A 16,786-nucleotide genomic window follows, 5' to 3' on the forward strand; every position below is an offset into this window, starting at 1 on the left:
AGAACATTCATTCCATATCTGATGGAGAATTTGTGAAAAATGGAGGAGAGAGAGTAAGAAAGATGGATAAATTTAGGTCTTAAATTGATGTATATTGCTAGAGTTGAATGTTAATTTTCAATTTTAATATCGCTTTTGTTTTGTTTTGTTACCGGGGATTAAATTCGGGTCCTTGAGCTTGCGAGGCAGGACACCCCCGCTGAGCTAAATCCCGGCCCCCTTTAATATCACTTTTAAAAAACCTTTTTTTTTGTCATAATGCCTGACAGACTCCAAATAAATTGTTTTTGAATGGATCGTTGAGTAGAAAATGACATAATATCATTTATTTTGAAGTTCTCATCTTGCATTCCTTTGTCATTTATTTAAAGATATATTCTCTTTCTTTATGTTTTTGATGACTGTCATATACACCTGTAGATTATTTCTGCTTTCTAATTATAAGGGTCCATATCTTTCTGCACCAGAGAAATATAATACTGAATTACAAATAAGGGATTTTTGAGAAAATGTTTTATTACTAATATCTAATGCAAATAAACATTCAGGGGTAACTATTTTTGTTTCCCAACCTTGACTACTATTTCTATCTGCATAAAGATTCCTAAATTGAATGAAAAATATGACTCCCATGTAACATTACGTGGGATTTGCAAAGAAGAATACCTTTATGATATGACTGAAAGTTCTGCTAAATAATATGACTTGATTTGATATCATCTTTGAATCACAATTTAATTCATTCCTGTTTATTTGTTCCTCTAGTATAAATAAGGTTGTACATTATTTAGTCATGTTTTCTTTAAGTCATCTCAGATTCATTGCTTGTTATATTTGCAAGATATACAAAATATGCATAATTTATTTATCTTACCTTTACCTATTTATGCAAATTTCTCATTTTATACTTCAGCATTATCATTTTCATAAATAAATTCTTTATGAAAATATTTTCATGATATTTTATTGTACCTACTGGTACCAAACATATTTCTTATATTTTAAACTCATTTTTTCATGGTTGGTACTTCTCTCACATTTTCTTATATTCCTCTACTGTTTTTAATGTTCTTATCCTTTCTCTCTTCATTATGCAAAGCCCAAGCTGAAGGAAAATTCATTTTGTGAAGAATCTTCCTAAAATTTTCAGTACTCAGTAGAAGTGTGTAAACTCCTTCCAGCCTGTTCTTTCTCGCATATTCTTTCTTGTAGATGAATGAAGTGATAGGAAAGCTTTTTAAGTGTCTCAGTTCAGAGCAGTGAAAAAAGCCAGACTGAAGCACCAGAAATAGTTAATGATCTTCCTGAAGCAAACCTTAAAGGCAAAGTGGATGAACGTTTGGGCAATATACCTGACCTCATTTTAATACGCATGGGCATGTTTGCCAAGGCAGATACTTTCTCTTCTCTAGAACACCCAAGTAGCAGTAGCAAAATTCTTATTAAAATCTTTTTGAGAGTAAAGGAAGTTGATCTGCGATATCCATATGGACTGGATTTGGTTAAATACCTGCTCTAATAATTGTAACATGAGGAAAAGCTTTGGAAATGCTTAGGGGACATAAAGATGAATGCAGAATTATTGGTATACTTATATTATCTTGGTAACTAAAAGTCACTTATGTTTCCTGTTGGTAGAAACATTATTTATACATATAAACACAATTTCAATACAGATGATTATTATTTTAATATTTCAAATAAACCAAATATTTACATTTAAGTGAAGTCACCCACTACCATGCTACTTAAGGATTCACACTGTTTTTCCTGAGGCTGTTTTTGTTTCCATTACTTGTCCATTTAGCTATTTTTTTCCCTTAGGACCATATACCTTTGCATAAATTTGTGAATATGTGCTTTTGATATACTTTATTCACAATGAGTATTACACAAAGACCATTTGGACACTGGAGATCCATAAACAAAAGGCTCCATTTTGCCAAATGCAGATAGTAGCTCATGCTTTTCTTCAATATAAGGGAATTTAGGACTTGATTAGGTTCAGTTGGAGTTAAATCTTAAGATAAAATTTTGCTCTAAGCTATTATTCGCACACAAGCAATTATTTTAGGTATATTACTTGGGGATAATTCTAAATATTTTATTGTCCTGAGTCTTTATGGGTCAAAATATTGGCCAAAGCAGAAATTTTATTTTTCTTAGTTGGTATTTTCACTTTTCTTCATTAAAGCTACTCTCAGAAACAATCATACCATGCCTAATTATCTGTGATATCAACATGGGGTCCTTTTTATTATTCCGTATATATTATACACTGGCACATACTATATTTCTATCACAAAACAAAAACCAGACATTAAATGTACATTGCTAACATTATTAAATAATAGAAACTGAATGTACTACTTTAAGTTTCTTATTAGAGTTAACGATGTATTTGCTTCAAGAAGAAAAGGAAATAGGAAGTATAATAGTTGGCAATGGTTGGACTGGTGAAGACTTGAAGGACTAAGTAACATTTGTGGTCCAACAGCATTTTATCATCACGTTTTAAAGAGAAAAAATAGATGCTTCTTGAGCTTCCACAGCACTTAAGAAACTAATAAAAATTTCAGAATAAAAACTAGAATTATTTAAGAGAATATATAATATAAAATTCAGGAAGAATAAGGTTATTTAATGGAAATCGGCAATGTGATGTGAGATGTGTTTATTCTCTTAATACTCATTATTTATTTTCACTTGATTGTCAATGCTCCCTGAAGAAAGATAGGGGTGTGTGTATTAGGCCAATATGCTGATTTGGAGAGGCGTGCGCTCTGTGAGACACATAGCAAAACCCCTGACCTAAAACCGAAACACACTTTATGAGGTACATTTGTTTAAGTGGAAAAATGCTGAGTTGTGCCCACTTTTCTCCTCAATCTTCTGGGTGGAATAAAGCAAACATTTTTTAAATAATTACCCATAGAACAGAGGGATAGTAACTGAGTCACAGTGAAGACTGCGTATTATCGCTACTAAGTTATGTGATGTAAATAAACAAGAAGGTCCCTCAAGCCCCATAACTTTCTTTAGATTTTATTAAATCCCATACTGACAAGCCTTTTGAAAAGTATCAGATATACTTAATAGCTTTATATTGTCATTTTTCATCCAATTCTTAAAATATTGCATTTTTCTATATTTTTTCCATCACTCTTTCCACCATACAGCCCCTCAGGCATGTTTGTCATTTAAGCATGGATATTTTTCTGATCGTTCATAAATTTAATTTTCTAGAAACCTGTGGGATATAAATAAAAAAACCTTGATATTTTTCTTTGCATCTCAACATATTATTCTTTTTCAATAATGAAATACTTTAGTCTCTTCTTCCAGTAGCTGCTATTTCTTCATGTAATTCTTTATGTGTTTTTTGGTGAGACTCTTTCCATGTAGACTTTGAAATTAGACTACGGGATTTCCTTTGATCAACGGGATGATAGCAAAAGTAAAGGAAGAGGAGACTTGCAAAATATCTGTTCCTTGGGCCATACTTTTGGGTCCCAGGTGCAGGGAAATTAAGCTCAATCACCATCTGTCACCCTGGCTAAAGGCCAGCTTATCCCCTAAAGTAGAGATCCAAGGACAGATGGTTGACAACTACCTGTAGATGTGCTGAGGAGAACAGCCGAGATCAGAAGACCTACCCAATGGAATGGAGCCCAAATTGCGTGTCTCAGAACTATGGACTTCAAGCATGGTTTTAATCATAAGCCACGACATTTTGGATGGTTTGCTAAGCAGAAAAACTTAACAGATACACTTCTTGTCTTTTTTGTCCATGTCTTAGTGGCATCACCATTAATTTTTTCACCTATGTGGAAAACCAGAATAAATCTCTATGGTTTCCTTTTCATACTCTCCTTCGTCTACTTGGTCTTTCAGTCATCCTTCTGCTTTTACACTAAAATTGTTTTAGTACTGAAATGATTGAATTTTATGAATGTCACTTATTTCTAAATACCTATTAAGGGTAGAATTATTATTCAAAGTATTTTTTAGTTTTAGAATATGGATTTGTGTCCCTTTTGCTTTAGACTATGTATTGTATTGTCTTATGGCATGTAGTATTTTTTATTGTCTTACATAAGACAAATATACACAGTAGAGGTCATGAGCACAATAGAGGGCATTGTTAATAGTTTAATTGTATTTTTTTTACCTAGGTAATTTAAAACATTTAAGAATCTTAGATAGTGTTCTTTATAGGAGATAACATGGAAAATTTAGAGACAGTCTATTCATTGAGGGATTTTTCTTTATTATAAAAACAGAAATCATATCTGTTATCATTTTATGGAAGGTGATATCTCCATCATCTAGATTTCTTGTTTAACCAAAGGCTGAATAGCTTGCAATGTATATGTTTGTGGAAATGAAATCTTTATAATGTCTCTGCCTCATGATCATGAGTGACATCTTTCTAGATCAACATTTCTTTCTAGAACTGTGTCTCATGGAAATGGTTACTATCTTTCTAGACCAGCATTTTTAGACCAACATTTTATTCATAATGATAATAATATTCATTCACTCCTTGAAATAGTTTTAAATTGTTTATCATACTTAAAATACATGGACAAATCTGGAAAATATTTGGTATTAAAATTCACATATTAGATATTTTCTAAGCACATCTTTCATAATGTTATATACAAGAAGCATTTAAAAATACTGTCAAGAATTTTAGCCACATGGACTTTGCCACTTCACTCAAAATGACACACATTCTCCAAAGTAACCATGCAAACAAATTAGATTAGGCTTCTTCCAGCAATCACTTGGTGTCAGTTTTGGAATTGGCTGAGTGTGTCATAAAACATTACTGATATTAAAACCTCTCCCACCAATTATTATACTATACCTGTTTGTGCTTCTATACTACTCAATTTATTTTCTTTTATTTTTTTGTGCCTCGTTTATAGGAGATGTTCAATAACATTAGAATAAATCAACATTAACAAATAATAGAGCCAGGCCTGGTGGCGCATGCCTGTAATCCCAGCACTTGGAAGGCTGAGGCAGGAGGATCGCTGTGAATTCGAGACCAGCCTGGGCTACGTAGTGAGTTCCAGGTCAGTCTCAACTACTTAGTCAGCTGTCTCAAAAAAGCAAAACAAAACAAAAAAAAACCCCGCAAATAATAACTTATTTACATACACAAACCTTTCCTAAGAATTTTACTCTCTTATTAACAGGAAAGATATTCTGCTGTGATATAGTAAAAGGAAAATACATAGTTTTAGAGTCTAAGATACATACTTTACATCTTTTTAATATTTTTCTCTGCTTGAAAAAATGTGTTTGCTAAAGTGAAAAGCTTACTTGAAGGCAACAGGATTTTAAAATACAGAATTCGAATACAGGCAATCAAACACGCATATCTTACACCTGAGGAAGGACAGAGAGAGGAGGAAATGTAAGGAGCAGGCACTGTTTAATCAGATTACATTCTTAAGAAAGTACACTGAAAACTCAGCTGATTAAAGAATCTTTGACTTTAAATATTGTTCCTTTGAGTTTTTAAAATCCATATAAGGCCTAATATTGCTCTAACAGTAAATACACCTTAAATCTGATCACCAAAAAGTTGATAATTGGGTATTTTCTCCATTCACATGATTAAAATATTAGAAATAAATAGTTTTTCTATTTTACATATTGAAAATATTTTAATTGTTTTCTTGAAATCACTCTCATCCTCATGGATTAGTTTTATTTACCTAAGCGAATGTTGTACATAAGCATAGCAGGGTTATACAAGTTTGATTAAATGGAATAGCAAATGCACAAAGCTTAGACATTGAAAATGGCTTAATATTCAATTCAAATCACCAGTGACCACTAATTGTAGATAAAAACACATCCTACTTTCTCACCGACACTTCTGATTCTTATTTGGCATGCATCCAAATTTCTGCTGCATTAAAATTTAATTCTCCTAAGGGGAGGTGAAGGAAGAAGGTCCATAAGGTTCACAGTGGCACTGACAGTGGAAACATCTGCTGAATTCTATGCAGCTCCGGTTCAACCTACTTGGGCAGGTTGCTGGCTCAAATATGAAGGGAGAGTTGATGCTTATCAATCTTGCCATGTGAGTGAGTATTTTTGGTGTCCTGGGGCTACTTCAGCTAATTCAAGAAAAAAGAAGAAAGTACATTAAATATGAAAATTCTCTCATCGAATAGGAATTATACATATTTAAACTAACCATCATAACATTATAAACTTTTTTAGTTTAATTGCAATAAGATTGAAATCTAACAAAAGTTTATAGTGTTATCACTAATTAGATCATTTTAACCAAAAATCAATTCCATGCCTTTGAAAATTTACTTAGAGACACTTGACACAATTTTCAAGGTTTGGTTTTTGTTGCTTTTTGGTGATGAAATGCTTATGTGAAAAACATGTACCAGTAAGGTAATCTTTTAGGCCATTTTAAAATAAGTTGATTTAAGGGGCAGGGATTTGGCTCAGTGACACCATACCTACTTTGCAAGTTTAAGGTCCTGAGTTCGATCCCTAGTACCCCCCCAAAAAAAATTTAATTAATTTATTAAAAAAATAAAAAATAGAAAGATTAGTTGATCCATGAGTTTAACAGGGAATTTTAAATTTTAACTCCAAGCATAAACTTAATTAATTATTGTTAAATATAATTATTTTTTGTCATTTCAAAACTAGTTTCATTCAAAAGTTCATACTTATTCCTATATGGCTGCTGATAACCAAAACTCATGGAATTTTTATAATTGTCTTCTGTCTCCTTGACTTATTTGATCAAGCTATATTTTAAATTTCAAGATTTCATTAAAATTATTGGCAACAAGTAAAAATCACTTGAAGAAATGGAATATTCATTTTGTAAAAATTATAACCAAATAACAACTGCAAAATGATAAGACTAATTTCTATTAGAATTGCTCTGAAGAAAGAATTTTAATAATTATAATTCAGTTGGAATTATTATATTCTCGCCAATGGACTGATTTTGAAAACAACACTAAGTATGTCTCTATATTTGAACACTGAACATCAGAATCATTAATATGTCAGTATAATTTAAGGAGAAAAAGACATCTAAACATATCATCTGTCTGTCCACACATCCATGAAATGCTAACAGAAATCTGGTTTCAGTTTTATCAAGGCATATAAGAGTAAAAGGAATAAAGGAGTAAAGCTTTGAAATGAGAAGTTTTATGTAGAAGTTATACACAAAATTCATGAACTATGTTATAATTTTTTTACATTCAGTATGATGCAGAAAAGCATAAAAATAAATAAAAACATGAAAAACGTGATTTACAAATTCTGGAAGGACCTTTACCGCAGCAAGTAGACTATGCAGACATGCTCTGTTTTTGCTAGTCTGATAAAATTGCAGTGCCTACTTTTCTGTAACAGTAGCACATTTCTTGACTTCATACTAAAATGCCCATGCAAACAACCAACTTTGTCCAGCATCAAGTTTATGCAAAAGTGATATAAATTGGAGGTCAACATCTAGGATGTCAAACCATAAACTATTTTTTAAAGTGCATAACTTTTCCATCTCCAAGAACAGACTAGATTAACTCACCTCAGAAAAACCTGTAAATCTGGGGTCCTTTCAGCTCTTATACATTGCTAGTTTCAGAGCCTTTTCACACTTTTTCATCAGTTCCTACTTTCTGGTATAGCCACATCTCCTCAATCCTGTATTTTTTGTTCTCTAATTTATTTTTAAATAAATAGTCTCAGCAATGCCATGTAGACACTTAATCTTGTATATAACAGTCTCTCTGGTGCTCCTTTATTTTTGGTATAGTATACATTTATACATTTTTGTAACTGCAAACATGATTTCACAAAACTCAACTTTTTAGAAGTTTTTGAGAGTAGAAAATGTGTCAAGAATCAGCTCTTAACTTTTCCCACCAGTAGTGTAGTTCAGAATCTATTGCCGTTGGTATGAATACACTTTTTGGTTGTCATTTTTTAATTCCTCCAGTGCGAGACTTCTGAAATTTAAAAAGCAAAAGAGAGGTTTAAATTCAAACTAAATTCTATTGATGTTTATTTCTATAAATCCCATTACAAACATGGCAATTTATTTTAATTTTCTAGTTAATAAATTAAACAGGCAGTAAAAGATAAAGAGGATGTGAGAAGATAGTATTAATTCCTTTTTTGTCTTATCAGAATTACGATTCTTTGAGCTGATTTATCTGTACAAATCTATACAAAGTATCAAGTTTCTTTTTAGTATTTTCGCACAGCAGTTCACACTTGCTCTCACAGGGTAATGTTCCCCTAGATCTAATGTGGCACTACAAAGAGCTTGAACATCAAAGCACGTAAACATGGACAAGATGGGTGAAATCAACATTAATGAAATCTTTGTGCATTCTGAAATGATCAAACAGTGAAAAACACATCCTATTAACCACTGTGTTATTACATTATTTTTCAAAAGGGAGCTTGTTCCTTTGGGGATATTCCAAGCGGATTCAGTTGTTATTTCACATTGATCTGCACTTAAATAATTAAGGTGATACCATTTGGACATAATGTTTATGTGTTCAAAACCATGTGCTAACTTTGTCTAAGATAATGTCTTAGACTTAGCCAAGAATGAAAAGTGATTGTTTCAGCTTGTACTAGCAAGGACTTTACACATATCTTAGGTTCACACACTAATGGCTACCTTGTGGATAAAAATCTGTTTTCAGAAAGCACTTATTATCATATTTCAAAGGAGAAGTTTTACTAAAGAAATTTACACTATCCATTCTTATGGAGGGACAACACTAACTTTTTTGTTATGTCCTTTGTGTAATCTTTTGGAGATAGTATTTATTTAAGACCATGGTGTTGTTATCCATTCAGAAAAATGTATCTTTGAAAGAATAAAGTTTTAAACAATATTATCGATTCTCAGCCTTTTGGCTAAGATCAAGTGTAAACACAATCTTCACATTCATAGGTAGTTTGGCAGAAATATTTGTCTTTCTCCTAAATAACTGGTTCAGCTTTAAAAACAAATAACAATATGAAATTTCACCTTTATTAATAACAAGGGACTTATCAAGATAATTATACTTTGAAGTGAAAATAAGGGATAATTTATCTATCAAAGAGTGAACCTGTACCTGACAATCTCATTTCTCAATAAACTCAACTCAATAAAAGATGAAGCTCCATTTACTGAAGTAATTTGTATTGTAAAATTTAAAGCTCAAGTGATTTCTTCCCTTTACAAATAAATCATCCTAAGATTTAATGGATTATTCTCTATTTTGTCAACAAAGGATTTGATTTTAAACACAATTTTTATAACTATTCATGCCCAAGAATAAGTATCTTTTATCTGGGGATAACAATTCATTAAAGAAAAAAAAATCAGTATTTACTGATAATGTATTTTGAGCAATGCCACTTCTTTTAATAGCTTCCCATTGCATAAATACTGCAGCAAAAACCAATGTTAAATAAGTGTAAACTCCTTGTTAAAACATTAGAGTTCTTTATGATCTGAATTTGATCTTCTTTTTTATCCCCTCTTGGGACTTACATTGGTGCTTTTCACACTATTTTTTTAACACTTCTTTTTTTTCTTGATTAATGAAACTTCATTTTTTTCCTCATTGAGTTTATTGGTACATTTTAGGTATACAGTACAGTTACATTCATTATTGGGATCTTTTACACTGCTTTCAACCTTTTTCCTGCTTCATTCTAAGGATTTCTATAGTAGCTAATTTACATTTTGGGGCACAATTTTTCCTCAGAGTTTATTGGTACATTTTAGGTATACAGTACAGTTACATTCATTATTGGGATCTTTTACACTGCTTTCAACCTTTTTCCTGCTTCATTCTAAGGATTTCTATAGTAGCTAATTTACATTTTGGGGCACACTTTGGAGATTCACCATCTTTTTCTTATAACTACATTGAGATAGTGGGCTTTTTCTTGTTCAGATTTCAGTTGAAATTTCACTACCATCTTATTCTGGCCTTTTTGTCTTCTTGTTCGTTTCCAAATTTTTTATCAGTACATATTTGTGATACATTCATCATAGGGTGTTGATAAATATGCATAATTCATTTTAATTCTGTTTACTTCTCATTTACTTTTCTCTCTCCCTCCTCTATCTCTAGATCCTTTTCCCATCTACAAAAGTTTGCGTCCCTGTTTCCTATTAACTATCTTTAATTTTGCTTCTTAGATTATTCACACTTTGGATTTCTCACATAAAAGAAATTGTGATATTAAAGCTTTGCCTGATTTATTTCACTTAGCATTGTGATCTCAAGATCCATCCATTTTCATACAAATGTCTCAAATTATCCTGTTTTATGGCTGAGTACTAGATCTTCTTCAGCTCTAAGTTCTGAGAGGGCAAGAATTACTTCCAGGGCTGGGGATTTGGCTCAGTGTTTCTGCAACTTACCTTCAAGTGCAGGGGCCTGGGTTTAATCCCTGGTACAAAAAAAAAAAACAAACAATAAAACAAAAAAAAGATAATTACTTGTAAATCTTCCACAGTTAACCATAAGAAAAAGATTCTTATTATTAATCATATATTCTTTGAATGATGTCATTGAATTTTGCCAAAAAATCATTAGAAATACAAAATAGATTATATTTATAGTCAGACCCTTTATATTACCTGAAAGCATTCATAAAATGCCCATTTGAAATTATTTTAGACTATATCTATAGATTATATATATACATATATATAGATATAGATATAATTTCACCATATATCATAGTCTATAATTTAAAGTGGCAAAATAAAAACAGGCATCTACTTAGCTTTTTTACATGAATAACTAGATTTCATGCACCAGTGTAATCATTTCAATTTCTACAGAGAATAATAAAGCAAAAGAATATTAAAATTGAAGCAATTCAAATAATAGGGAAAATAAAAAATGAGAAAATTAAAAAATGGATAGAAAGTTTTTGTAAATAGGAAAGGGAGAAGGGGGTGAAGAGAGGGCAGGAGTAAGGGGAAAAAATGAGAACCAAGACTTGTCATGTAAAGGTACAAGATCCCAATGATGAATGTAACTGTACTGTATACCTAAAATGTACCAATAAACTCAATGAGAAAACAAACAAACAAATAATAGTCAACATTATTTTGTTTGCAAAATATATATACATGTGACACAATCTAAAATAAGGATGATTCCAAAATATGCATCCAACATTAAATTATCCAGTAGCAAGACTAAATCAGGAAGCAGTAGGTCTGAATTTGTGTAAGTTGTGTTCATATATAATTAGGGAAAGCCAGCATAAAGTCTGAAGCTGTAGATTATTTTTTCTTGATAATTTTTATCTTATTTTACTATTCATACTTTATAATTTGTATGTTCTAAACAAATGCCTACTTAAAACCAGGATATTAATGAAACTCACTTTGTTTTTATACTATTTAATTTGCTCCTAGAAGTGTTATTAGGAGTTTTAATTTTCAATGAGATTAATATTTTGAAATTATTGACTTTATTATATTTTATGTTCTTTAGTATACAAAGCTAGGATTTACTAGATAGGAAACATATGTATGTCATTTTCACCATAGTAAGACTCAGATGAAATATTTTCCCAGAAAACTTCAATTTTAAACAGTTATGTCCCAGTCAACTTTTTCTCCAGATAACTGATTACTGTATGTTCAACACTATATCCCTCACCCTGTCTCCACAAGAGTCCTACCATCTGTGTGTTCCTTTCCAGAATGTTTCCTTCAGGTTGATATCTCAATTTAGAATTTAGTTACATGATTGAGCTTCTCTGCGAACCAGACTGTGATTGTGGTCATACATTTATTTACTCAGAAGGCTGACTCTCAAATATCCATCCGTTAAGGATAGCTCTTCAGTTCTAGGTCTTGCACATTCACCCTGAAAGCAATATTCTAGAAAGATAAAATGTCTTTATGCATGCATGATAGTATAAGGCTCTTTGAAGTAATACTAATATTTTTACAACACTTATTCTCTTATATTTCTTTTAGAGACACGTCATTTTCATTTTATTTCTAAATTCTTTCCATTGCTTTGGATTCTTCCACATTACAATAAATATATATTTGATAGGAAGCAAAGTAGCCTAGGGAATATTAATGTGAGCAATTCATCAACCTTATTCTTTCTTTGAGAAGTCAAAAGTTTGTTAAATAAACTATGGCTTGAATATTTCAGAAAGCTCAAATCATTTTAGGGAAAGAAGTGAATAGAGGCAGATAAATGAAAACAGTATATTTTAATGTCATATGAAATGTCTTATATAATGTCTTATATCAAAAGTTCAGTTTGCTTGTTAAGCTAGATTGCTTTTTATTTATTTTCAATCACTAAGTCTACAATATACAAGCAGATTGTTTATTTAGCATTTTGGCAGAATAATAAGCAGAAAAATAAGCTTAGAAAACAGAGAAAAAAATGAAGATTTCTTAAAAAATCAGATAATGTTTTCAAACATGGGAGAGGAATGAAACTACTAGATAAGCGCATAAAATCATCATAAAGCAATGTTTCCTAGTGTTTTATAAGTGTTACTTGAAAATTAACATATTGTAAATGACAAAAAACAAATATAGCTGAGTAAAAAAAAACTGATGGTAGAAATTAGAGAAATTTACTTAACATAGAAAGTATATCTGTGGTGAGAATATTATAATACAGAAGGGTTATGATTACTCAAAAACATTTTGAAACGTAAGGAAAGTCGTTGGTGTTGTACCTACAATTCACATTTCTCCAGGGCCAGCACTGATCCAGATAATCAAAAACTAACCCTACTTATAAATTCTCTCAGAGAATAGCAAATGGTAGTTTTGATATAATGTTATGTGGTTAACTGGATCACAAATTCAGTCACTGTGTAGGTGAACTGGGAAAAAAAAAAATCTAATGGCCATTCCATAGGTTTACTCTGCTCAGAATGACCTGGAAAAACTATTTTCGAACTGGAAAAAAGAAAGAGAGGTGGAATTTCTGCAGGAGAATTATGATTCTCTGGGTCAGGAGCTGTGGGAGCCACTGTAAATCCGAAAAAGCCTTTTGTCATGGATAAAAAGCCAACAGAGGACTGGGGCCAAGCTTTGGATACACAAGAGCTTCTGCTCCCAGCATTGGTAACAGAATGGGTTGTTCACAATGGCCCTAGTGAACACCAGGATCTGGTCTACAGGACTGTCACTGCTAAAAGCTGCCAATTTGGCACGGTTATGCTCTGATATCAGAAGGAGAAAGCCCTTCCAACCTTTCCTGGCCTTGCAAGACCCACTACCAGCCAGCTTTGTCTTTCTTGCTTTGGTCTGGCGGTTGCAATGGAACACAGGTCTCCAAAGTGATTCCTGTCTCTATGGAAACTGGCAAGCAGCAGGAGTCTGATGGCCACACTCCACAGTAGCTGGGCAGAAGGGTGGCACAGAAGGTGGATACCAGGTGTTGTACTCTGAAAGGCAGGCTGAATCCAGAAAAGAGGAAGGAGAATCAAAGACAAATAAAATTATATGTGGTAGCCGAGGATAGTTTTTTAAGTAGCGTTCGAAACTAGAAGGTACTGACAGGGGAAACATTTTCTAACAAAATCTATGTATAGGAAAGAACAGGGACATTTCAAAAGTAGAAACATTTTGTTTTTAGTTATCAGTCTTAATTTTTCTTCCAATTTCCTTCCTCAAGTGATGGCCATTCTCTGGAGAATTGTAAAACTAAATTAATGACAGTTGTACTTTTCAATCCAATAGGCTTTAGTATGCAAGATGTGTTTCAGTCTATACAACTACTGCACCACAACTTTCACATTAGAAGGTTATTTGTTTAGAAAGCCTTCAGTAATTTAGTGGAAGTAATAGCATGTTGTGTGTGCATTTAGATATATTTTTAGACTGTAATTTAAGCAACAAAAATGATCTTGAACTTTCAAAGATGCAAGTTCTTTGTAAAAATATCCCAAGCTGACAGAACAGAGGAAAGAGAGAGAAAAAAAAAAGATGGAGAGAGGAGAAAATGCAGAAATAGAATGAACAGCTGAGAATACTTGAGAAAACCCTAAAATATAGCCAACTAGCTTTATACTTAAAAAAATGTGTTACTGATTTCACTCACTCCTTGTTGTGTTTTTATTTAAGAAAGATTCACATATTTTGTATCTATCTATCCATTTGGTATCTTTGTTTTTCACAAAAAAAACATGAGAACCTTAATATGACAGCAATTTTTTTAAATGAACTTCTTGAGAGAACAAAACAATATTTAAAAACAAACCAGAATATTAGCAATGCTATTTGATCCAAAGTGCAGTACTCCTGTTAGTTTAGAAAATAAAAAGATTAGCATTCAGGAAGTATAAATATATCCCCAGATGAAGGGTTAAATATGTGACACTGTTTATGTCATGAGACGTTTTTTATATGTATTTAATGAAAAACAGTATCTTCAATTTTTTTCCACAAATTGTTTTTATTTGTTCTCCTCCATTGCTTTTAAATATGGTTCTTGCATTGCAAAATTTTGCTCATTTTCAGAAAGAAAAGTATAATGAGAGGTCCACAACCCTGTTAAATAGCCCACAAAATGTGATTACTTATCCTGAAAAATTACTATGTCTGACTTGCTATCAGCTGTGCAAAGCCACAGCCCCTGTCCGTCTGTCTAGATACAGCTCAGGTGATTATTGCTCTTAGAGAAGATGCACTCGTGTGCAGTGTGCACTGGGCCATTCTGTGGCCCTCAATTCGCCTTAAGCTCAGGCAAGAGAGATGGAGAAAACCATTGGCTTCACTCGTCATCCATTCAAAAGATAACAAAGCTTGAGTGATGCTGCTTGTGGAAGCAAAGCCTGGCTTTGGGACACTGTTAAGACACGCAATTTTACTGATTTGCTGTCTTCCAACAATACTATTGGTTTCAAAGATCTCTCCTCACCTCTTTGCTTATTCCTGCTTTATTCTAATTGTAAATCACAGCCTCTTGCCAACATTAGGGTGGCCTTAGCTTTAGAATTGGTTCATTTAGGTCGTATGAGGCTATATGCTGGATTCTTGACAGACAGTAGAAGTATGCATGAAACTAGTGAGGAAGGGACAATTCTTAACTAATGGAAATTAACAGACTACAAGACTCAGTTCACAAGAACTTAGTATTTCCTAATGTAGACAAGGGATGTTTTTAACTATTCTCTGCTTAATTATTTGACAGATAAAACATTGAAGAAATAATGGCAGCTGCTCAGTGTACTATTTAAAGACAACCAGGAGAGTTTATCTTTTCAGGATACTGAATTATTGCTCTTCATTAAAGAACTGGTGGTTCTTAATGGTTCTAACAAATTATTTCTGTATAGCAAATGCAAGTTTTTAGCTATTTCTGCTTTTGAGAGAAATAAACTTAGCCTTAAGAAAAACAGCTCAAATCAGTGTCTACAGAGGAGAGGAAAAATAGGAGTTACTTTGAGGAATTTTTATTGGAAGAATAGTGTTTCAGGGAAAGGAAAAATGTTAGAAATGCATATAGAAGACCTAACAGAATACATCAGTGATGACTTTCAGTGGTGTGCTGTAAATATTTAACAACTTACTCTATGAGAAAAATTATTGACCTGTGGTATTTGCCAATTTCCATGGTGAAAATACTTCCTCCGTGGTCAATTTCAAGCTACCAATGTATGTTACTGATCACTAAGTGGAGAGAGTTGGATGAAGTGGACTCTCAGGAGGTAGAATGAGCCAGCTCTAGCAGATCATGATCTTGAATTTCAAATTTAAAATCGCTCTTTAAATATGCATGCAAATATTTAAGTGCATCTTGAAATGCGTGACTACAAACTTTTTCCCTTTTATCACAGTGATGAAATATGAAATGAAAATTAAATGCAGTTCATATTTATAGTCACTCTGTGGTTAAGCAGGTAAGGTCTGAAAAAAGTATAAAAGCTCAAAATTTGACTACTTTCTAACTATATGACTGTGGCCTTACAATTTAAAATCTATGTGTATCAACTACCTAGTCTTCAAGGTAGGGCTAGTTTTCTATGACAAGTTTTCATTGCCAGTTTAATTATTGATACAAGAAATATATCTAGAATGCTGCCTGGCTGCTTGGCATATTGTGAATAGTGGAATAATGTTAGCTGCATTTTCTGTATGTTTTCAGCTGGCTTATGATGGCTGAGAGATGAATTAAAACAGGAAAGGGACTATTTAAATGAATGTTTCTATAAGAGGTCAAATACCTTCAGATTTATAAAAGTTCATTTACTGGTACACACATAGATAGGGCTTTTACTCATTATTCAAGAAATGTTACTGTATGCTTTTCTTCTCTCTGATACAAAAATTTGATCAGATTTGTAGTCCTGTTGATTTTAGAGCTAAAATGGTGTTATAGATATCTGTTCTCAATCACTATGTGTTCTGCCTTCTTAAATATATTCCTTACATGGTTCAATAGAGTTTTAAAAATATTTCATGGCATTATATTAGTATACCTTTATGGCCTTCATGATTTAATCTTTTCTTCCATGAAAAACTTAGTGTCTATTTCATCTCTACAATTTGATCTCTCTCTCTCTCTCTCTCTCTCTCTCTCTCTCTCTCTCTCTCAGTCCGCGCTCTCTCTCTCTCTCTCTCTCTCTCTCTCTCTCTCTCTCACACACACACACACACACACGCACACACACTCTCACACATAGCAAGTCTGAGTTACTTTGGTTACTCTGCTGTCACAAATTTCTCTACAAATGCCAGCCAGCCACTGCTGTA

At 32.4% G+C, this 16,786-nt stretch overlaps 1 protein-coding gene across 1 annotated transcript in view; it reads left to right on the plus strand.

Annotated features, from left to right (window-relative positions):
* Positions 1–13,402: 13,402 nt before the first annotated feature.
* Positions 13,403–16,786, plus strand: part of Cadm2 (cell adhesion molecule 2) — a 241,785-nt gene continuing 238,401 nt past the window's right edge. Inside the window, exon 1 of the mRNA XM_010602876.3 lies at positions 13,403–13,466. Coding sequence (XP_010601178.1) covers positions 13,412–13,466 — 55 coding nt within the window. The 5' untranslated portion in view covers positions 13,403–13,411. The remainder of the gene's footprint in view (positions 13,467–16,786) is intronic.

This window comes from Fukomys damarensis, unplaced genomic scaffold (assembly GCF_012274545.1).
Source record: "Fukomys damarensis isolate Sample0158 unplaced genomic scaffold, DMR_v1.0_HiC HiC_scaffold_24, whole genome shotgun sequence".
NCBI classification, from domain to species: Eukaryota; Metazoa; Chordata; class Mammalia; order Rodentia; family Bathyergidae; genus Fukomys; species Fukomys damarensis.